The sequence below is a fragment of the Anas acuta genome, chromosome 3 (assembly GCF_963932015.1).
Source record: "Anas acuta chromosome 3, bAnaAcu1.1, whole genome shotgun sequence".
NCBI classification, from domain to species: domain Eukaryota; kingdom Metazoa; phylum Chordata; class Aves; order Anseriformes; family Anatidae; genus Anas; species Anas acuta.
The window spans coordinates 113,456,753-113,480,939 of NC_088981.1; the positions used below are offsets into that span (position 1 = coordinate 113,456,753).

The 24,187-nt window shown below is 37.0% G+C and overlaps 1 protein-coding gene and 1 long non-coding RNA gene across 2 annotated transcripts in view; one reads left to right on the top strand and one right to left on the bottom strand.

Annotated features, from left to right (window-relative positions):
- Positions 1–24,187, top strand: part of LOC137854880 (uncharacterized) — a 139,393-nt gene that overhangs the window by 37,605 nt on the left and 77,601 nt on the right. The window lies entirely within an intron of this gene.
- RHAG (Rh associated glycoprotein) lies at positions 1,387–16,421 on the bottom strand. Its single transcript, XM_068678836.1, has 10 exons — positions 16,084–16,421; positions 10,261–10,444; positions 8,879–9,029; positions 8,543–8,690; positions 7,626–7,789; positions 6,668–6,805; positions 5,681–5,802; positions 4,968–5,053; positions 3,785–3,858; positions 1,387–2,554 (listed from the first exon to the last, which is right to left on the bottom strand). The coding sequence occupies exons 1-10, from the start codon at positions 16,217–16,219 to the stop codon at positions 2,477–2,479; spliced, it is 1,281 nt and encodes a 426-aa protein (XP_068534937.1). The 5' UTR covers positions 16,220–16,421; the 3' UTR covers positions 1,387–2,476.

Here is a 24,187-nt window from a genome sequence, read left to right on the forward strand (position 1 = left end):
GTGTGCCCAGAGCAGGGCTATGAAGCTGGTGAAGGGACTGGAGCACAAGTCTTGTGAGGAGCGTCTGAAGGCACTGGAGGTGTTTAGTCTGGAGAAGAGGAGGCTCAGGGGAGACCTTAGTGCTCTCTGCAACTGCCTGAAAGGAAGGCATGGGGAGCTGGGGGTCGGCCTCTTTCCACAGCTAACTAGTGATAGGACTAGAGGGAATGGCCTCAAGTTGTACCAGGAGAGGCTTAGGTTGGAAATGAGGAGACATTTCTGCTCAGAAAGAGCAATTAGGCTTTGGAACAGGTTGCCCAAGGAAATGGTGGTGTTACCATCCTTGAGGGTGTTCAAGGAAAGGTTGGACGTGGTGCTTAGGGACATGGTTTAGTGGGTGACATTGGTGGTAAGGGGATGGTTGGACCAGATATCTTGGAGGGCTTTTCCAACCTTAATGATTCTATGATTTAATAATTGCAGACATGAGTGACAGGCTGTGAGTGTTTCTTCCTTACTCAGGAATATTTTGAAGTGCAGATCGAATAAAAGTTTGTCCAATGTCCTGCTTTGGACCAATATTTGTGGCTCCTCTGAAGTCTGAAAGGCAATGTCTCTAAGCAGATGTCTTTAATCAGCTGAGTTGTTTCTAGAATGTTTGTTAAGTTTATGACAGTCAAATACTGCACTGCTTTGTGCTATTTTACATATTGCATAAAAAGGACTTGTTCTTTTAGGAACATGACAAAATTATTTTGGTGTTTTGTTATCTTTGTGAGCAAGACTTGGTAGAGCAAGACTCATTCTTTTCACTGTCCCCAGTCTTCCTCACTTAACTTGAACTCAAGGAAAACAAACAAACAAACAAACAAAAAAACAGGAGAAAATTAGGTCAGGCAAAAGGATCATTGGTCAAACTTGCTGTAATGTTGTTAGAAGTGATCACAGTTGATGGTTGATGGTTGATGCCCCACAGCTGTCAATGCTCAACAGGCATTTGGACAATACCATCAGCAATAGGCTTTAACTTTTGGGCAGCCCTGAAGTGGTCATGCAGCTGGACTTGATCTTTGAAGATCTCTTCCAACTGAACTATTTTATTTCTATTTCTATTCTTTCTTTTTCTTGAAATAGACTAATATAAAGAACTCTAGAAAGTTCATCCACAGTAGATTGTTATTCTGAGATGTTGGTAGCTTTTGTGGTCTGAATGATGTCTGGAGGCGCTGTGATCCTTCTAGATTTTAATCATCTCTCAGTGGATTACCTCAAGTAATTAGGCACAAATGCGTGATTCTGCTTCCGGATACTAACATTTCATAGAATTCTTTCAGTTCCCTCAGTCTTTCTATCTCTTAACTGAGCAGTCATTATCATCACTTCTCAGGCAGAGTTAACGTACCTTAATTTAGTTTCAATTTTCTCCTTTTTTTTTTTTTTTTTTTTTTTTTTAAGGAGATGGTGACTTCAAAGGTAGTGACTGACTGCAAAGTTCTCCACTGAGTCTTCTGTGGGTTGATAGCTGCTTTCTGACCAGTTCCTAACAACTCACACTTTTTCTTGAAGTTAACATTTAGTTCAGTTTATATCTGTTGATATTAGTTAGCAGTGCTACAGTGCTACCATTCACTCATTACTGTGGAACTTAGTAAGACAGTGTTACACAATTACCTATTTTTCATAGCTCAATTCCTACTCAATTCTCCTATTTTGTCCTTCAAACAGTCTAAATAAATACATGCAAAGAGTGATTTTTTTCACCATTTCAGTTTTTCCTCCTTGCAATGAATACATCAACAAATAACCTTGATACAAATTTTACTACTTAGTGTACCTTATCAATCACTGTATTCGATGTTTTTCTATGCAAATTATTTCAATATTTTGTTTCCTGTCACAACTAATCTTCAAAATATAGCACATTCTTTCCCCTATCCAACAATAGGAGAAGACACTTTCTTAAAATGTTAATCTGGGATTCTCCAGTGAAAAGCTTGGTAGAATCCAAATAAACAATATTAATTCATTTCTTCATTGCCATCTGCTTGATTACCTGTATGCAGTTGAAAGATGTGACTGTAATTCAGAAATCTTGCAGTTAAATATGGCATCCTGTTATAGGCTTGAAACAAAGTTTTTTTTTCAATGGCTATATTGACTTGATAACAAATGGTAAAATACAAACAACTATAAAGCAAATTTTTTTTTGTTTGTCTTCTCTTCATTCTAGATGAACAAATATGTTGGAAAGATCTAATTGATTCACTAGAACTTGGCATAATGGCAATGTTTGTTAAAATCAAGCTTGCTTTATGTTACAAAAATATAGCTGCTTACAACCCCTTCTAGAAAAACAAGCATGGTTAAGACAGTACTTGAATGTTGTTTTTTAGCTTTAGAAACTGAAAAGAGGATCATTAGGATGTATGCTACAGACGAATTGATCTTGAGGTCTCTTCCAACCTAGAAATTCCGTGATTCTGTGTGAATTGTTTTTCTACATGGTAGCTTCAAATCTGCTCTGCTCATCATAGTTGTTGGAGTGAACTACATGCAGTTTCTCTTCTTCTGGAACCTGTCACGAAAAACAGCGAACAGTTCAGTTGATGAGATAGATTTTCTTTTGTCATAAGAGGAGACTAAAGTGCACTGAGAAGGTCATTCTCTTAGTATATATTATGTATCTGTTAACAGTGAGTAGTTTACTGACACTAAAGAACCTTCAAGTGAGCAGGGTTGTGTTACTATCACTGGTCAATACAGACTGTGAAGTATTCAATTGCACTTTAATATTCTAATTTTCCTGTCATTTTTTATCATTCATATAAAACCATTGCTTCTGGCTTTTCCAAGGTCCAACAGCAAATAGTTTACAGAGCTGTCATTAAAAGTTATTTATTTATTTATTTTTCCCCTGATTGTCATACCTACAGTTGATATTTTGGCTTATAACTTCCTGTTGGACCACAAACTTTCTCTGACCAAAAGCAAAAATGCATAGTTTGTACTGTAGTTTAATGCATTTAAAAATAATAAAATGTCATTTGAGGTTCACAACATTTTATTTGCATTGAATTTGTATACAGTGTAGACCTTTATCTCTGAGTTAGGTGATGAAGGGTCCTTCATTGTCAGTGAGGAATAGACAGACTTTCTAGATTTTAATTCATGTAACCCTAACAGAGATCTGGAATGATTCAAATGAACTGCAGCCTGAACCTCTCTCTTAATTGAGTATAAAGGGATCCTAGCAGGCCTACTTCAGGTGTAGTTGTTTTTTAGCCCCATCATGTGTGTCTTCATTCATAAAACAATAGTGAAAGTTCTGAGCAATAACCTCAGTGGTCAGATCATTCAACCAGGAAGCAGAAGAGCTTCTTCTCAGCCTAAGACAGACTGTCTCTACAAATACTGAAGAAATTAACTAACTCTAAGTTTAACTCAGTATGAAATTCTAGATAACATTAGAAAAGCAGCGCCATTTAGCCAAGAATGCAAATATCATGTGTTTAAACTACAACAGGGAAGAGGAAACTGGACACAGTAAGCGGTTAAAAGAGGGATAAAGAGCTTCACTCAGGTCTCAGTTTGTTGGCTGACTTTCTGCTTTTTGTTCAAGGTTTGTCCCATGTAAAAGGCATGACCAGGTAGCAAGTCCAGAATAGATCATGAAGGTGGACTTGATAAATTCATGGCCTAAGGCAGGGCAACATTTTTGAAAGCTGGCTTGTGCAAACCTAAGTGTGCTGTACCTCTTCCAACATAACGAAAACAATGCTCCTTTTGACAGTGCTTTGTATCTTACCTCCCAATAAATAGAGTCATCAAAGCAGTTCTTGTCAGATGCTTGTCCCAGGAAGGGCAGCTTTAGAATAGCACCTACAGGTAAAAGAGCATTAAAAGTCAAAACCAACCAAACAACCAAACAACAATGACAACAACAAAAACAAAACCAAACAAACAAACAAGCAAAAAGCCACAAAAATATTCTTTAGATGTTCTGTGGGGAGTCTTCTAAGCCTCCCATTATCAGGTTTCTCATTATAAGAAGTGACACTGGCTTTTTCACATTGACTTTAGTAACAACTTGGCTTTAATTGCTCACACACCAGGTTTTAGACAGGAATTTTGTTTCAGTCTGAATTTTTGTTTGGAAATATCTTTATTTTATTTTTTTCTCCATGTCCTCAGGAAAACAGCTCACATATAATCAAGCTACCAGTGTTCGGACATCATATATTGCAACTGCGTGATGAAAGTTTGTCTGAGATCAGTAGCTCCTGAGATCAGAAGGCTATAAATGCTATAAATGCTCTACACAGGCTACACATCTGCATAGGTTCTACGTTAGACTAAGGAAGCCACCACTGTCCAGCTTTAGGATGACATATCTTATAGTGGTTTAGTTATCAATATTTAGATAAAAGAAACCACTAAATTATTTCAGCTGATTCTTCTCCGTATATAAGGCAGAAGGGATTGGAAATATATGCAGAAATCTAGTGTCCTTTGAGTTTCTTTTGGGCCTGGGCCAGACATGTATCTCCTGTAAATCCTGTGTCATATTTACCTGTCCACCATAGATGTCTCAGAGACCCTGTGGCATCTCAAATAGTACAAGACACCTAATAACAGAATCACATGGGAACATGTGACCCCTAAAGGTAGATGTCTTCATTTCAAACTAGTTTCTGCTCAGAATCTGAAGTTTCTGAATCTAGAACAGAACCTCATCCAGAATAACAATTTTGATTTCTATATACTACCCAATATATTTGAATTGTGTATAAGGTAAGAGATCTTGGTTTTATTTGAAGACTGATTGGAAAACTGTCTTTTCCATATTTAAGCTTCTGCTAGTGCACTATCATGAAATATTTCGATTTTTCTATTTTCTGTTTTTCTAGTTAAATTATTGATAGGTTGAAATTCTCAATAAGCACACTTCTAATGTCACATATTTCAATCATTGTATGCATTGTACTGACCTGTCAATGCACCACCAGCCAGTGCAATTCCAATTGTACTGCCTAGGGCAGCAGCTTGCATGCCAGGGGTATGCAGGGCACTTTTCCTAAAATGGACAGAAAAGCAAACCATCAACTGTTAAACTTTGAGGCTGAGATTTGGTTCTACAACTTTCTGTTTGCTCTCTGCTGGATAGGATGACTTATAGGAAGATACCTGTCATTGCTGTGGCCAAGACAAAACAATATGGGACTGAATATGTTTTGGTTTTGTTTTAGGCTATAGTTTAAGCATAGTTGGTTCTTTGAAAAGGCTATTAATATCTTCTAAGCCTTTATAAAATGTTACCCTTTGTCAAAAAGACCTCCTTTTCATCTTCTTGCGGTCTTTTTAAGAGAGTGGAAATGGCCCATTTTGCCAATTGGGGTTTTCTTGGAAATCTTACAGTTGCCTGAACTACAATTGTAGAAGCATGGTAATGACTATTCTACTTTTGAATGGTGTTTCTTTAATGACTGTTAGAATTTTTATTTGAGCTTTTAGTGTGGAACAAGCTTTGCATATAAACTGTACATTAAAGGCAGGATATCAAGAAGAGTTCTAATTAAACCAGAGCACTGTGTCCAGCACCGAATCAAAGGTGCATTTGCTGAAAATAAATCATAATTAGATCCAATGAAAATGAAACATTAGAATAAGCCTTTACTAAAAGGAACTTCTTTCTATAGCTTACCCACTTGTCCTTTGTATCGCGGTTACTACAATGCCTGCAATACCTCCCAGTACTCCAGGTAAACCATGCAAATTATGGACTCCACAAGTATCATGAATGTTCAGCTTGGATGCCAAAACAGGCTAAAATGAGGGGAACAATACAGTTTATGGTGAGTTTATAGTCTCCATTATCTATAGTATGATATTAGAAATGTCATCGGATATTTAAAATGATATAAGAAAGTAATATAGAACAAGAAACAATTTAACCTTTTTAATGTACACAAAGTTTAGCCTTAAAACCTGCTACCTTCTCATTGATTGTGATGTTATATATGGAGAAAAAAATCAGGTGAGTACAGATAACGGTAGAAATGTCTAAGTTACCAACACAAATAGAACACATGAAACTTCAGTGATATTCCCAATCTTTTCGGCCACTCTGGTAAAGGTTGACAGTGGTGGCTAAGTAACGCATACGTACCTGGTGTAAGTCTACTAGTCAGGTATTTTCTTCCAGAATGTTTCTCCAGTATGAAATGCCAGTTTAGAGAGTGTTAGTCAGAATATTTTGTTTTACATAAGAAAGACTCCCATTTTGTACTTCAAAAGCATTTTCAGTTACAGAACTATTTAGATACTTTAAAAGACTGAAATTTAATTAGTACTATTTCACTGATATGAAATACAGTTCTTCTGGGGGAGGTTGTTCATAAAACATGGGCTTGGAGCAAAATTCAAGCAGCTCCTTTGAACAGAAATTCTAGCTTTAATCAACTCTAATATCTATGCAATCTTTCTATGTTTTTAGTTAGATGATGGAATGAAGTTATCTCATAAGCACGTATTTAAGTTACATCCACTTCAAAATATTAGTTGACTATAACTTACTTTCTGTAGTGTATCGGCCGGTTGTTAAACTTCCTTTCTAGTAAACTATGGGAGTTTCAGTAAAGTCATTGAAGTAGTAAATAAATGAGAGCAGAAGCAGGTCCTAGGTACTCACAGTCAGGAAATGGAATCCGAGGACAGAGATGATTCCAGCAATTGCCCCAATGCACATAGCAGCAAAAGGATGGTTTAACAGATCTGCACAGGTACCCACTGCTACTCCTCCTGCCAGGGTGGCGTTTTGAACAAGAACCTGCACAGAAGTGGAGATGCTAGACATTGAATAGAGGCTTGTTTTGGGGCTGAATGACTTGCAAAGGATTTTTCCAATGAAGAATAAGCAGGAATTTCAAATGGAGTTCCCTTTTACATACTGAGAGTGTTGGTTCAAAGCTGCTCTAAGCCAGTTTAACTGGGGCAAGTGCAATGCAGTCCATTGTTTGCAAAGTCACTAAAGGTCATTTGACCTACCAGGAAACCAGGCAAGGCCAGCAAAAATTGCATCCTACATCGACATATGAAAATATTTTGCCAGGTTATGGAACTGTGCCGGCTCACACTGGGCTTAGATGGGCACTACAACTGCTTGAAACAACTGGGTGAAAACCTAGGGCTGAATTTTACAGTAAGGTAACAAAAATATGGGACTCTGGCAACCCAACCTAGTTTGGTTTTCCCGGTTGTGCAGCTGCACTACGACATTGAGAGACCTATTTTGCCTATTGCAAAACAATAACCCATGTAGGATTGTCTTTGGAATAAGACACAAAAGTCCACTTGAATGTTGGACCAAATTCTCTGTGGTCTAGCAGGTTGCGTGGCCAAGAGAGAACAAGGGAGTGGGACCATCATGATGATGTCCAAGAGCTTTCTACTCTTCAGATGTAGTGATCCCTCTGAGAAACCAGATCACATGCCTAAAGCAGGGTGTGTTAACTCGGGGTCCAATCTGACATTGTAGCTTTTAGAAGGATAATAGCCCTAATTTTGTAAACAGTTGGGAACCATCCTAATTATCCTTATTGTAGAGGGGTGACTTGTAGAGAGGTGACAGATTGTGGTGTGACTCTTACCATGCTGAATTTGCCTGTTCGATCCACCAGGCTGGAGAGGGCAAACGTTACAACAGTACTTGCAGCCAAGGAGTAGTAAGTGTTGATAATTGCTTTAGTCCTGTCAGAGTCACGTGCAATGGCGGAGTTAAAACTGGGCCAAAAAATCCAAAGGAACAGGGCACCTGAATGGACATAAGCCAATACAAAATAAAGACTATTCAGTCACAGGGGCATTTCCCTGTGAAAGATCCAACACAACAGAACTAACTACAAGAAACAAGGGAGATGGTCAACAAGAAACATGAAACAACCAAAATGCTGGGAGAAGTAACAGTATATGCAGATGCATTTGACACTGGCAACTGGGATTTTGACATTTGATGAATCTTACTGGAAGACTGTTGTAACCCTTTGTCCACATGCTGTTAGAACTCAAAATCACTGTAAAATGCAAGAATATGACGTATTAACAAAAGAGTTCACATAAAAGTCTTTTGTGATTTATTGATTTAACTGATAGTTTTAGTGGATAAATTGATCTATGAACAGATCTCATGCACAGATAGATGACTGTCCCATTCAGCAAACCATATGGGCATAGGGACAGAGCAGAGGTCTAAATACTTTCATTAATTATGGCCTATTTCCATGGAAATGTTGCTTATAACAGAAGATATCACAAAAAAGGGAGTCACCACTAATGTACAATGAGCATTCATCTTTAATTTGATCTTCTTAGGAAAGAAAGGCAAAAATACGTGTTTCCCTGAAAACTGCACATTTCAGGAAAAAAAAAAAAAAGACTATGCTTCTAGGAGTGTACTTAAGAAAATGAATGCTAGGTAATAGTAGCCAATTATTAAAATGCATGGATTAAAAAAGGATGGAAAACTGATCAGTTTTTTGCTATTTCTATCTGTGCTTCTTTTACTTACCAATCATGGCAAATAAGTCGGAGTGATAGGTAGATTCTTCATTTTCATGCTTGTTTTTCAAACCAGGACGATATAAGACTAGGCTTACGGCCAAACCAAAATAAGCTCCAAAAGCATGGATTGTCATTGAGGCTCCAACATCTGTGGCCTGTATCAGGGACCCAAAATAATACCAAGAAATTTATACAACAAAAAGGTGAGGATTTGATGAAGGAGAAGTCTGCATAACTTTTAATAGCTTGTTTTCTATGGTAGAAGCAAGAACATAGAAACTGGAAGTGTTACAAAGTGAAATCATGTTTTAAACAGAAAACAATTACTGCTAAGTAGTTGTACCTGAAATATTTCTGTAACTAGATGTTCATTGCATGCAAAAATTGTGATCTCCAGAATTGTCAAGATCAGCATCTGAACAGGGCTTGTTTTCCCCAGGACAGCTCCAAATGAAATCAAAGCAGTTGCTGTACTGAAGTCTGCATTTATCATGCTGAAGTTAAGCAAACAAATAAAAACAAACAAAAAAGAAAGGCAGAAAGGAAAATCAGTTTAATGGAACCTGAAATAATCTGTATTCAAACCTGTTATATCACTAAATGATAGAGATTTAACTCTTCAAACATAAAATCATTGAGGTCATCTTTGTGAATAAAAAGTAAATTATAATTTCCTAGAGGGGTTTTGTCCTCTTACAGATGACTGAGGAATAAATGTGGGAAAGTTACCTCTTGCTTATACCTTACATGTGCTCAGCTGGTTGAAATTACAGTGAAAATTTAGAGTGTGTGTATTGAAGATATGCAGGGATATTTCCAGGTCTGACTGTTACTTGAACTTCAAAGACAAGAAGGAACTCTTAGTTTTGGTCAGACAGTTTAGCTCATTTCAAGAGCTTGGCAGGTCTTTCTGTCACTTTGTGTCATGTTTGCTTTAACTGTCAGGAAGGACCAGTGTTAATGGGTTATGGAGGATGATAAAGATCAATAAAAACACAAATTGACCAAAACTTCCAGCTCTAACTATGAGTCTTTCATCAAATGCCTATTTGAAAGCATCAAGGAGCTATTCATATTATTTCTGCATGTGCCTCAGTAGTTTTTGTGTGATGTTTCTTTTAAAATTGTCTACAATTGTTCTCAGAAAGCAGAACTGCAGGTGTGGAGAACACTCTGAGACATTCATAGAAACAAGACATGAGTGGGAGAAGGATTAGAAGTGTTTGGAGGTGTTACTTGTGAAATCTCTTATTCCATGGTTGGGGTCCAAAGCCTATTAGAGTATGATGCTTGTGCAAATAATTCCTCCAGAAGTAGGAGAACACCTTATATGTGGACTTGACACATTGCGCCAGCCTTTCCTTTGTGGCCCCATGTATCCTAAAAGGACAAATCCTTTTGCTCCTGCTGAATGCAGGAGGGAGCTGAAGAGCTTGTGTACTAAGGCTGAAAATTTCCCAGCTTGCACAGCTCCAGAGATTCAGAGCAGTGTCTATATATGGCTTATGTTTCATATAAAACTTAGCAGTTCAAAGTTCACCCCATGTTCCCTTGGCTCAATGCAGCAGATGTTCCCCCTTGGGAAATGAATGTTGAGAGGTGGATAGTGATACTCTACCCAATTTTAGTGAGCTTAGAAGACTGATCTCGCAGATGTTATAGTTTTATGTCTTCCTTTCATATCTTAAGGGATAGAAATGTAATTATAGGAAAATTCATATGTACCTATTAATATCAACACAAATTTTCCCATCTTCCATATGCCAAAATCCTTGCATCAGGGTGCCCCACTGAAGACCGAAGGCTGCTATGAGCATGTTGATACCAACACTGCTGAATCCATATTTCTTCAGAAAGGTCATCAGGAAGCCAAATCCAACAAATATCATCACATGGACATCCTGAAAGACTGAAAGAAGAAAACTGTCTGTGTACACAGTGACTACAAAAGGGGCAAATCTAGCTAGGGACAAAGGAAGATTTAATTGAAAACAGAATGTGTTTTAAACTCATATCATCAATGTGACATACCCTTCTATTTTTGCTAAACAGCCTATGAGTTGAGTTTTTGGAAAATTATTGATTTTATATCTTGCTATATCTCTATAAAATGAGCACTAGATCAATCTACTGGCAAACATAATGTACCTAGAACTGTCACCTGGGCCTGAAGCTGCCCAGAACATCACAGCTTCCTTTCCTTACAGAAAATTTCTCTTTCCCCCCAAATAAGGATTGTTACATCCAGAATGTTCTGGCTAACTCCAAAAATGTGCATGACTTTTGTTTATGAGCATGCTTGTTGGCACAGTACAAAAGTATGCTTGTGATTCCTAACAAAGCTCTGTACAACAGATTGAGTTCTTTTCTTGGGTACTTTTAATTTACTATGATTTTATGCCTTTTTTTTTTTTTTATTAATAATTTTTAAGCTTTTAAATAGAACATAAATTTATCACCACAATAGGGATATCTAAAAAAAAAGTTAGTCTGAAGTTATTTTTTGTAATTTAATGAGCACTGAACATACCAGTTGTTGGTTATTTTTCTTTTTTTTTTCTTTTTTTTTTTTTCCTCCCATTGGTAAGAACCTTTTCAGAGAGAAACTTATTCTTTCCATTTCTACTTTGCTGTTCCTTACATAAAAACGTATTGAAAACTTGAGACATTGAACTTTTTAGTACAATATTTGGATTGAAGTAACATTTCCCATTTAGGAACTTTCAACATTCAACTTTCAACATGCTTTGCTATATGCATTACCACGTTTAGCCAAAAGAGGGCCCAGAAGTATAATAAGTTGCCTGAGATTCTTAATAAACTCAAACTGTGTTGTCATATTCCACTCCTGACCTAGTACTGAAATGCAAGTATTCGTACAGTAATATCCTTTACAGTGGTCTACACACATTTGAGATGAGTGTAGAAATGCAGGTGTTTCTCAGACATGCTCAATCGTTTTGTTTCTTCTTTAGGCTGGACATTTTGATGTTTATTTTCTGTCTTCATTAATTTGAAGTGATATGGATTTCTGAGGCTCCTACAGTCCTTTGGGAGCTCCTCATTTTCCTCTGAGTTACTCAGTTTCCAGAAGTACTTTTCAAACTCCTGTGTTTTGCTTACTACTTGTTTTAAGAGATACGCAATCAAGTCTCCCATTTGGGCTTCTACTCTTTTGATGCATGTGGATATTTTGTATTGCAATATTGAGTGAAAATGAATATCAGGCTTAGAGCTCAACATATTTCTTTGCTTCAAGGGATCTTGCAAGGGATGGAAAAATATGGTAGAGAACAGTATAAACCATGCTAATACAACCTTCCTGATAATACCAGAAGCAAAGTTTTTAGTTTCCTTATGCAGGACTACAAACACAGCTTAACTTGTTCATATTTCTGTGTCTGAGGGAGACAGTAGGAGATGTTTAGGAAAGGTTATTGAAGTATATTTGTTGGCTGGTACTTCTGCCTGTGAACCTCTGTAAAGCCTTCTTCTCACATTTATTTATTTATTTTTTAATAATTTTCTGTGAGTGAACCTTTAGCTACTAACCTGTGGGACCAATACCTTCATGTGTGAGAAATGACTCAGGTTGTTTGTCTGATTCTTGCAAAATTGCTTTATATGCGTGTTGATGCTTGTTAATGATAATGAACAAATACAGAACTAGAGGGCAAATCTATAGGAGATGCATGGCAACATTTACAAAAGTAGTGTTTTTATTTCACTTTAGCAGAAACAAATGGACATGTATTAAATAACATCTTAGCATGATAAATCAAAGTGATATATGGCTGCAACAATTCTCAGCTTATATCACTCTTGAGTTTCATACACAAAATGAGAGGTACATTTGGAAACGAACCATTGTTGCTCTTTTTGTTCTTGGAACTAGCCTATGCCATGGACTTTCCAGAAAAGCATAAGGAATAATCTAGTGAATTGTATGCATATTCACAGGACAGTCAGCAAGTCAGCAAGTGTTTCCAGTCTTCAAGAGGAGATAATGGTTTGTTAACATTCAGCATGTTATTTGCTCTTGTTTTCAATCTGCTGCTTATAATCATCTCAGACAAAACAGGTAAATTGCTCTCATCAAACCAATCCCATTCATATATATAAAATCTCAGTAAATCATGTCTAGATTAGTAGAAGACGTTTAAGTAACCTGACACTACATATGAGCAAAAGAACAGGCTTCAAAAGCACCTTGATGGAGGTTTTTAATTCTCAAAGCCCTTAAACAAGGCTTCTATGTGCTCAGCTCTCATTTGAAGTGCACTTAAATATTTTTTTTCCCTAGTCCTGAAGATTAAAAGCAACATATTTCACAAACTGAGTGAAGATCTCCAACTGGTGTAGCCTGTAACTTGTGCTTGAACTACCTCTTATGCCTTCTTCTAAAGAATATCAGGTCTGGAATGATTTGAAATGATGTAGAAACAACACAATTTAGAATTAGCTGTTTCAGGAACTAGTTGTGTTTAACAAAACATAGCACGTCTGCTCTGTGAGACAGGAAGAGAAAGAGTGGGAAAAACACTCAAGCATATCCTAAATAAAACCACTGCCCATGATTCTGCTAAGGCTGTCCTAGACCAACATATCAATTTCACTGCAAGGTCTCTGCATTATGGTCAGTCTCAATGCAAAGATGCTTGTGGCCGCTAAGTTTATACTTAAAGTGCAATTTTGCTCTGCTGAAAGGAGTAAACCTTAGAATGTTGAACAAGAGATGTGTATAATACTATTTTTTAAAGCCATGTGTCAAAGACCAATCACATTACATTAAACGCTGGTTGCTAGCAATAAAGAAATCCTCTAGGAGTACTTCCAAAACCTTCACAACCCCTTGTCTTCTCATTCTACTGGCACAGCAGACCTAAATTTGTGCATCCAATCCACTATGCCTGTACTGACATTCTCCAGAAATAGAGAAAATGCAAAGCTATGCTTTGGGAATGATTTCAGCTAAGTCCTCCTTTAACCGAATGCAAAATTATGGTCATCTTCAATTGTTTTCATCATTCTGAAGAATGAATCCAAAAATACTGAAAAGCTTGGGTTTACGGTGCTGAGGTATTTAAGTTGTACAAAAGCAGGCCCAGCACTGCAATGCTGAGAGTATAAATTGGTGCCTGGAAGGTGCAACTAAATCTGTGAGGTACAGATGATGTTACCATCTCAAAACTTCTTGGGGAAACGTGAGAAGAAGTTTGAAGCCATTATTTTGGGAACTCAGTGGAAGTCCTGATTCAGGATATGTCTTAATACATCTACACAATGGTAGCATTAAATTTCTGCCAGGTCCTTCAGCAAATTATGCTCTTGTGCACACTTTGCAGATAGGGATGTTTTAGAAGAGGGTCTACAGATGAAAATAAAAATGTTGGAGAATCCTGTTTTTCTTCCACTTTTTTACAGTAAATCAGATTTATCTACCCTTATATCAGCATCTACAAGTCCAACATTAAGTCTGCAGTGTTTGCTTAGTTTATGTCTGTACTAGTAAACTGAACAGCCTGAGGTCTATCCTCTGGCCAAAGGGCAAATGGCATAGATCAACTCACATCTATACATGTTTTTCCCTCCTAGAAAAGGTTGTTCCCACCTTTACAACCTATTGTGAATAGTCCCTGCTATATGCTATTTTTAATGTCAAACCTAGGAAGAGGTGAAGGTCAAATGGCCAAAACCACTCCAGAAACTTGCTAACAGTTCAATAGTGTGGACAACCGGGGGACTGTATAACACAGTCGTACACTTTCTGAGCAAAAAGCATGAGAGACAGAAAAGAAGACGAGGCAATTTTTCTGTCACATAGGTATTAGAAAACATTTTAGGTTATCCCTGACAGTTACAATGGCATAGGCAGTCTCCCTCCAGAAGATCTGAGGTTTAACAAGAAATGTACTACACAACTGCAAAGGATGACTGTTAAACTACTGAAATAAGCATGAGGATACTGAGCACCTTTCTTCATTTTTTCCTTGGTAAAGCAAATGCCAAGAAAATGCTGAACAATTTAGTACCAGCTATTGCAGGTATGATATTCAGCCTGGACAAGGTATTTTTCTGTGTTCTTTCAGGGCAAATAGACCTTAATCTGAGTCTGAACATAGACCAATAAAATATCCTTCTGGTTTCTTAAATTTTACCAGGATGCCCAAAGCACTACAGTTCTGTGGCTGTATTTGTTGTTATGTTTTGGAGGACAGCCAGACAAGAGGTAGGTGGAGAGGAATTTTAGCAAATAGCTTTGTTAATAGTGCACCACTACAATTGTATAACAATTACTGTTAAATTATTAGTGTGGTTTCTGGTATAGTTGTGGACATAGGCAAGTTATCATGGGGAGAGAATGAGCTCTGGCATAGGCTAAGTTGCTAGCATATATATGACTAAAAGCAATTTAATCGACTGCACAAAATTAATATCAAGGATACTGCTACATTGCAGTATCCTTGTATAGGAAATGTGAGTAATTAGTCCCTTGTTCATCAGCTGACTTGCCTCTGGATCTGAATTATGCCAAGCATTCACTGTTGTCTTAACTGGACAGTGTTCTCTATGAGAATATAAAATGTATGACCAATGAGGATTGAAGTGACCCCAAGACCACCTTCCCCATAAAAGTCACAGAAAGGCCTTTCAAAATTGAGTACTACATACAGGCAAGAATTTCTTTACCGTTTTAATCATTCTTAAGAGAACTGCAATTGGGACCACAAATTTTAAGATGTCTGAGCCAAGAAGAACAACAAACATTCATTACTACAAGCAAGACATAGGATGCTCCTCTGCAAATTTATTTTGTTTGCAAACTTATTTATTTACAATGGTCAACATTTTGCAGAAGAGGGAGGGAGTATGGGAGAAGTCAGCAACAGTCTCACACTAAATGCTTTCTCCCTGAAATTTATTGAGCCTTTGCAGAACAACAAATCAACAGAAAAATTTGCAGGCTGAACTGCCAAGTTCAGCCAAGACACTAGCATGCTTTGAAAGGTAGGAGTAAGTTAGCCACCTTGTGACAAAAACTATTGCCTTCAATGGAGTCCAGTTTCTGCAAATTTATCTTGTACTGATGATGACTATGCTGCCCAATTTACATGTTCTGAAAAGACAACCTTCTGAAACCTGGATAATAGTAATGAAATATTCTATTATTTTACACCATTTAATACAGTAAGCAGAACTAAAGGACTGGCAAGTATATCATCATGCATCTCTGGAAAATGCTTAAATTCTTTGAAGAAATTCTTATTTCTCCCAGTTTTAACCTGCTATGCAAACACTAAAACTATTTTCAGGACTCTCCCAAAACATCTAACTTCTCAGTCCCTAGTTACTATTAGAACTTTATATACACTCAATTTGAATTTATCTTTAAAGTCTGCTGCTTTCACACCTCATAAAAAGGCTTGTTTGCCCTAAGGATTGCTGTCTTTTTCAAGCTATGATGGTCAGTCTTGTAAGTTATTCAGAAATTTTGGTTAGGATTAGTTTAAAGAAATTCTAACTTCTATAAATCTCAGCAATACTTACGTGGGTGCAATCCTTCTGGTTGACGGCCAGTTTTATATTTGACAAATATCCCAAACAAAACAGTGATGGCCACTTGCAGAAGAAGAGCAAAGATCGAGAACTTGAACCTCATGTTGGTGTCAAGGGCTGAAGGCATTGCAGGAGAGTCAGAGGCTGCAAGAGCCTGATAAAGGGTGGTCTCCTTCAGCAGAGCTGCCTAATTCAGTGGATCTGGGTGATATAGAAAAAAAAAAAAAAAAAGAGGCAAAAAAATGACACACCCACTATGGGAGGGAAACACTACAGGCCAATATTGCAATTTCTATTTCCAAGGCTATTTCTGTGTATGAAATGCTGGCTTACATATTTCTTAGTTGGTAATGCAAAACAGCTCATTAAGCAACAGATATGTTTCTTATTGTCTTATTAAAGGAAGTAGCCTAGAAGAAAAACTCAGATAGCCTGATTTGTTGCACTTAGTGAGGAACACAGCTACAGTCAACTGTATTTCCTGTAGTCAGTCATTTCTCCAAACTGTAGCTTTCATTTGAGAGGTAAATCACTTCTCATGTTATATGAAATATGGACAATCTCTTATCTGTGGATAATAAGGTAAGATGAGCAAAGAGAATCTTATTCATATTGAATGAAGCATGCATAAAGAGGACACAAGTTCTCATTGTGAACTGCTGTTGAAAATAAAATAATTATAATTCCTCAAAAGAAAAAAAAAAGGATTTCTGTAGCTGTAGAATATTAAAAAGAAGAATTTGAAAAAAACACTTATATTTTTCAATTTAAATTACTGCTTTTTGATTATTTTTTTTTAGTTCAGACAACCAAAGTTTTCACACCAAATTTCTTACATGGTTTAAAAAAGCTCATTTTTAAAACAGTCTCATGAATAAGAGAATTAAGTAAATTTCACTACACTAAAATTATGAGAGGATGATCACTTACCCTTGAGATCCACACTGGTTGTCGAACTTTGTATTGAATCTTAAAATTTTGTGGGTTTAGGAATAACATTTTATTGATGTGATATTGATACCTTGGCCTCCTATGATCCCACATTCAGAAGACAGGCCAAAACTGTATTGTAGGGGACTTTATCTCATGAAAATTCATCTCATGAAAAAGAGGTTGATTTACATATTTTGCAGTCTTCAGCTCACCAAACTGGGTGGTAGGCTCAAGGTGATTTTTAGGTATGATGTCCTTTTCATGCTAATTTCTGGACTGTGTTGGCTTGTCACAGGTGTTGTCATCTCAGGTAGGATAAAAGTCCTGGCACTGCTCGGATTTCTAGCATAAAAGTAAAATTAAACCATTGTCTGTACAAAGTTTAAAAAGATCTCAGCCTTTTCTCTTTGGAAATATGTCTGTGGCTTTGGAATTGAAAATAAATTATTCAGCAAGAAGAACATACTGGTCTATCATGGAATCAAACTTCTACATGGCAAAGCTAAAGTGAGCATATACACATTTTTTCCTTTTTAGCAACTGTATTTAATTTGAACAGATCAAAGACAGGAAGCAGAGCTTTGTTAAAAAGCTATTGATCATCCTTGCTGTGCCACAGGATAAAACAGACGGTAGCATTTGATTATAAAAAGCTGTAAGCTCCTTCATTTTCACAGGAAGTGATTAAATGAGAACAAAACCATGAGTAAAGTGTTTTTTTTTTTTTTTTTTAACTTAGAATTCAACGACGAATAACTCTTATTGTTTGTTGCCTCATGTTTTCCCCTGTGAATATCTCACATGATATGAGCAATCCCATGTGATATGGGATTAAATTCTTTCAGGGATGCAGAATAGTCTCCTAGATGAATTCTTATTTGGAAAAGTACTTTATACGTACTCCAATATTTATTTCATTTATTGTGCTGAGTAAATGAATCTTGATCCTGCAGCCCTACATCAGAATGGAAGCTTTGCAGGAGAAAGTAGATCCTGCTTGATGACCTGATTTCTTTCACAGCTGAAGTAACAGTCTTGTCAATGGCAATCTCTATCATTTCTATCATTCCAGCATTTATTTATTTATTTATAATTGTATTGTTTCTGACACAGCCTTGCCAGTTGATGGGAAACAGCCACATACAACATCTTATTTCGAAGTCCAGCAGTCCTTACATGTGCATTTAACTGCTCCATGGTGCAATTGGAAATGTACACATCTTGAGTAGCCAGTCTTTAGTGTTAAAAAATTCCTTTGTGTCTCCCTATTAGCTTCAGCCCAATCATAACTGCTTATGGAACTGGAAAAAGTGAGGATATTCTTTGTTAAGTATATACACCATAGATTTCTGTATCTAACCTAATAATGTTTTGCCTGTAAGTGAGGAGTGAGAAATAGGATCTTCTGAGAGAAACTGATTTCATCTTAAAGTATCTCAAACAGGTTAAATAGGTCAAATAAATGCAAAGACCTAGCACTTGATGCCCTTTTGATCAGGTTTGTTGGGTATCTCAGACTCAAATCAGTCTCAGGATGTCTCCTAGAAGAGGCCCAGTGTAGCCTGGTAAAGAAGCTGGTGTGGCTAAAACACCGAGTTCGTTTTATTTAAGTCTGAGCTATAGGTATCCCTGAGCATGGATTTATACCTTGACCATGAATTGGAGAGCATGCCAATCTCTAAACTACTTCTTGGTACATGCTTTTAGGGTTGACATTGCAACCAGAAAGGTAGGATAAGGTACATCTTGTCTGCATGTTGTGACAGAAAATATTTCTTGGTCTCCTGAACTTTGAGCTGAATACTCTTTTTTTTTTTTTTTTTTTTTGAGAACATTAACATTTATCCCATTTCTGTGGTGTCACATTAGAAGAGTTATTTAATGACTCATTAACTTTTGTAATGTTTTGAGTCAGCACAACAGGTCAGAATATCCCGAAATGGAAGAGACCCTCAAGAATGATAGAGTCCAACTCCTGACATGTACTCCATCTCAAGTTGAAAGCTCAGCTCAATAAACAAGGTTTGTATATGCAGTCCTTAAGTAGTTTCCTTCACCTTGAAGGGGAAAGTGACATTGAATGTATTTTTCTGACTCCCCAGATAACAACAATAAATTTGTCTTGTCTGGATCCATATCACTCACACTAGCCCCTAACCCAAGTTTTTATATAGTGTGGGAAAAACAAGGGATTTCCTATACTCATTAATGTGCCAGTTAGGTTATTACTGGGGTTTTATTTTTCCTATTTAAAATCACAGCGAGTTCACTGTTTTATGTTTTACTGCAAGAGCATACTGAAGAAGGAATGAAATGCACAAGCAGAAGCTTTTGGTTGAGGTGTATCCCAAAGTTGCAGGAACGATGTTTACAAGAAATAAAGGGGTTCATGCTCCCTTACAAAAAGGCTAGTTTGTACTGCTCCTGTGATAAATAAATAAATAAATAAAAGACTAATACAGGAAGGCGGATGCTATACATACACCTTAAAGCTTTATCTACTTTCTCAAGGGAACAAAGAAAAACAGTATAAATGAGATTAAAGCTTTAAGTCTGGGATACTATTTGTAAATATGCGAGTGGATCTGTTTCCCTATGAGGAATAATAGCAAAGAAAAGTGCTTTTGAGAAATAACGAATCTACAAAGCTAAGACATTAAGTGATGTAGCTGCAACTGTATGTATATTCATTTGTTTAGATTGTCTGTGACATGCTGCATTACAGTCCCTGTCTTGTGGCCCAGGAAATTTGTGTTTTCATATCAAGATTTTTACCATTTCTCTGTGTTTCTAAGTTTTAAGTTTTCCATTTCATTACCTGTAAATAGCAGTTCAGATTTGCATTTTAATGTTTACTGAAAATTAGATCAACCCTTTTCAGGTTAAAAAATTCTCACTCCCCCCATTCCTCCCCCCCCCCCTCCCCCGGTCTTTTACAGTTGCAGTTTTGCTCAGTACAATGCTGTGCTATTGCTGCAAAGTTCCCACCTGCTCCAATTTGCTATACAGAACGGCTACAAGCAACTTGGCGTGCTTTCCGTTTCAGCAAGAGGGCTGTTCCTGTCTCTGCCACCTCGTTGTGCCCTCCCATTGAGAAGGTTAAGTACTCCTCTTTCCACTAAATCTTGCAGAGTACACAAACGGTACAGCAATCTTAAGTGAGCGACATAATGTGAAGTTTGCAGCAGTAATTGCAATGCATGCATGAAGAGTCAAAGAGGGTGCTTAGGGAATATTCTTCAATGAAAAGATGTGTTAGCTCCAATTTCCCTGGATGATATAGCTCCCAGTGCTACTTTTGTAAAACAGCCCATCCATGGCAGCCAGACCCGGAGAGGGTGTCTGCAGTCTGAGACTGTAGGAAACAGGCTTCAGGGAGCTGATCCCAGAAGACCTCCTGCTATGTGTGGTACTATCATCATTTATATAATCATCAGCCTCTCAGAGCCTGAGCTATAATGTTCTTAGTGGCACAGCAACAAGATGCCTTTTAGCAGCCAGTCATGAAATAATTGGTCTGACCTAAATGAGGATTTGTCAAGAGAGAGATAGTCCATATCAGATTTCAATGGCTCAGCGAGTGTTTTAAGCTTTGAATCTCACCAAACGTTAGAAAACAACATAAACTATGTATTTTGCACATATGTTAACACTGATCCACAAATTCTGGTCAGTATGACTTTGGCACAAGCTTCAAATGTGGGTAGAACAGTCAGCACGTAAAATAAATTCCTACAAGAAATCACACATTGTTTATTTCTTCCTGTGTACAACTAACATCTTCTTCAGTTCCCTTAATGCTAGGCAAATAGGGACTTCTTTGTTTGCAGTATGAATGCAGACCAAATGGAGAAAATGATTTGTGAACTTCATAATTAATTTATATAACTTTTCTTTTTTATTTTTTTTTTTTTGTTAGTTACCAGGAAGTAGGTACTAAATCACCAAATACACAGAAGTAGCCCTGCACTATTGAACTGACAAGATGAATTTATTATTTCCTTGCAATGGGCCAAGCAATATTTCAATAAACAACTGCAACCCAGCTTACTATCTAAAATACAACGCCCCATCCGGGCCAAGCCAGCACTGGAGGTACTACAATGAATTGAGAACAAATAAATACAGGTATATCTGGAAAAAATAATCTCAATGGAAAAGTCCAGTCTCCGAAATGCTCATGCCAACCTGTGGAAGATATGAGGTTTTCATGCCATAACTAGTTAGATGCCATGATCTTTTTAGGCACTTTCCAGGTGCATCTAAAATAAACACTTAACACCATTAAATAGCTCTTGTAAGGTTGGTTACAAATATTTCATTCTCTTTGGTTTAACTGATCTGCTTAGCTAGATCTGCAATCACTGTTAGTCAGTATGAGACTACAGGAATAAACTGACCTTCAAAGGTGTAAGCTTGGTTTTTGATATATTATGGTCAATATTCTGTAAAAAATATCTGGATTATTGCTGTTTTTCAAAAGCATCTATATTTATGTTTATTGATTACAAAATAAATAAATAAATACATACATACGTAAAAGGGGGAGTGTAAAAGGACCATCCAGGAGGCAGGACAAAAAGCAGGATTGGAAACAGATACACTGATGGGACACAATGAGACAAAATGGGGTTCCCTCAGGCAAGTGGTGGTTCAATGATAGCTGTTATTAAATACTAGGTTTGGATGGATGTTCATTCATATTTCTTATGATTTTTGCCTCTCCAGAGAACTTTCTGCATTTTTATCTTGATGAACTCCCTCTTACATGTACTTCATTATTTCTTTCCCTGCCTTCACATTCTAATGATTGCATTCACTTTACTTTTCCATCCTAACTTTTCACCCATTTCTGTTTCCCATTTCTTTTAATGAACTTACTTTCTTATGAACAGCCAATTTTATCTGTGGAAGAAGCATGGTGTCTGCTTCCACAACACATTATTTATTGTCATTGCATTTTCTATCTCTTCCATCAGTTAGCAGTTGCCTGTTCAGGAACAAGGAATTTTTAGGTCTTTGAGGGCTCTTCCTGGAATTGTGGGTAGCTTATCACAAACTCCCCTCCATAACAGTTTTGCGCTCTATTTGTGAAGTTAAGTTTTATGTCCTTCTTCTGGGATGCTGGGATGCTGCTGATGTTCTTTCCAGTTTTAATGCTTAGGAGCTTATTTCTGCACTAATTTTCATCACACAGTGTACATAGCTATTTCTGGTGACAAAAATACATGGTAGCTTGTATCTCTCTCATTTTCTTCACCTTTCTGATATCTGTAGACTGCAATCATATCACCCAGCCCCCCACCCCCTTTTTTTTCCTTTTCTTTTTTTTTTTTTCTTTTATTTTTTCCTTTTTTGATATTTTGCAGACTGTCTGCTTTCCTGAATATGTTAATATCTTTTCTTGGGCTCAAGTTCAGTTCAACTTATGAGAAATAACCAGAATTGTAAGTAGGATTTCAAATCAATTCTCACCAATGTTTTGTAAGATAGCATTAAAACTTCTGTTTTGGAGAATGTGCGATATATCCTAAAGTAACATTTTACCACAGCATCACTTTGAAGGCTTGCAGTCATTCTATAATTAATACATCCAGATTTTCCCCCTGCAGAGTTGCTTCAAGCTACAGGGCACTGCCTCCCACATTAGCACAGAAAACTGAGTACATGTTAAATATCTAGTGACTCCTTTATGGTCTGAAGTTTCTCCAAGCCTGTGCTTCATCCTACAAATTCTGGATTATTTTCACTTTTCTTCTCCCTATTGACCACAAGAAGACTCCAGATGCAGCTGTTTAAAACTGGACAAATAACCATTGTCTAAAGTGGGTAATTACCCACCTGCAGCATATCTGCATTCTATTCAGTGACCTAGAAAGAAAATTTGAAAGTTTTATTTTTCTTTATAACAAGAAAAGACTAAGAGAAGACATACTAGCACGCTATGAATGCCTTTAAGACTTCTGCAATAATAACTCTTGTATTATTAACAGGGAAAATGTGGAGTTCCTCGCTTCTAGCTCAACATGCCAGAAATAAATGTCTGTAAATATCTACATTTATCCTAGTAAGTTGGTGCTCCCTTTATCAGGGAAATAGCTACTTGAGCAATTAAATTTATCCTAATACAGATGCAAAAAGTTGGTGGAAGTTCTTCCTCAATTTCTCTCTCTTGCTCTTTCTCTCAGCTATAAAAAGGACTAAATCCTCAGACTTCTAAAGTCAGGTGAGATGAATCCCACCTGAAATACACACAGAACTTAGAACTTAGTTTAGCTGCGTGGTCTATTATTAATTTGAGAGAACATGTTTTCTGTGTTCAGGTGTCTGAAACAAATTAAATTATTAACCTCCAGCAGTCTGAGGATCAGGCCCTGACTTATTCCAGTGTCCTCAAAAAATTAGGCAAAAGGACTCCTGTTTGTTATGTTCCAGCTCCGGTGCTTTAACTGCAAATCTAGTTTGCTGAGATAAGGGTGTTATGAAGATGTGTCAAAGCATCAGTCTGTGTTTTGGGAAGTCTTTAGGACACCTGGTCAGGTTACTACTCTGATTTCAATGTCCAATTCCATTCATAAAATAGTAAGGAGACTTATCAGAAAATTCACTGTGAACAGCAGTGAGAAGTTTGGGTGTGTGCTGGCATATTAAATGTCTAAATGTCCCATGTTTTTTTGTGACTGGAAGATACTGATCAGACCTACTCATTCCATTGTCTCCAATAGGCTTTTAAAAAAAACTTTTTAGGCACTAATACTCTGAGCACATCCTGAAGATGTCCACACCATCCTGTGCCTGTAATTTATAGCTAAAGTCAAATATACAATGAAAATAAATAGGTATCTTAAACAAGGTCTACTTTAATTTCTCCTAGGAATAGCTGAGAGAGCAATGTACTAGATAACACCATTTCTGCATGTAAACAATCCAGTCAATATAGGTGAATGAGGAATAAGAAAGCATAAAGGGTTCAGCTTCCTCCTCTAGGTAAATAACTCATTAACCTGCAACAATAGTTTTCTAGACAGTCACCAAACCACAGAATTCCAGGAAAGCCTGCCAGATAACCACACTGCTGGAACAATAGTGCTTGTTTTGGAAAAAAATAGCAAGGAGGAGACTCAAAACCAGATTTTGATCTGGAAAGGCTTCTCAGTAAAAT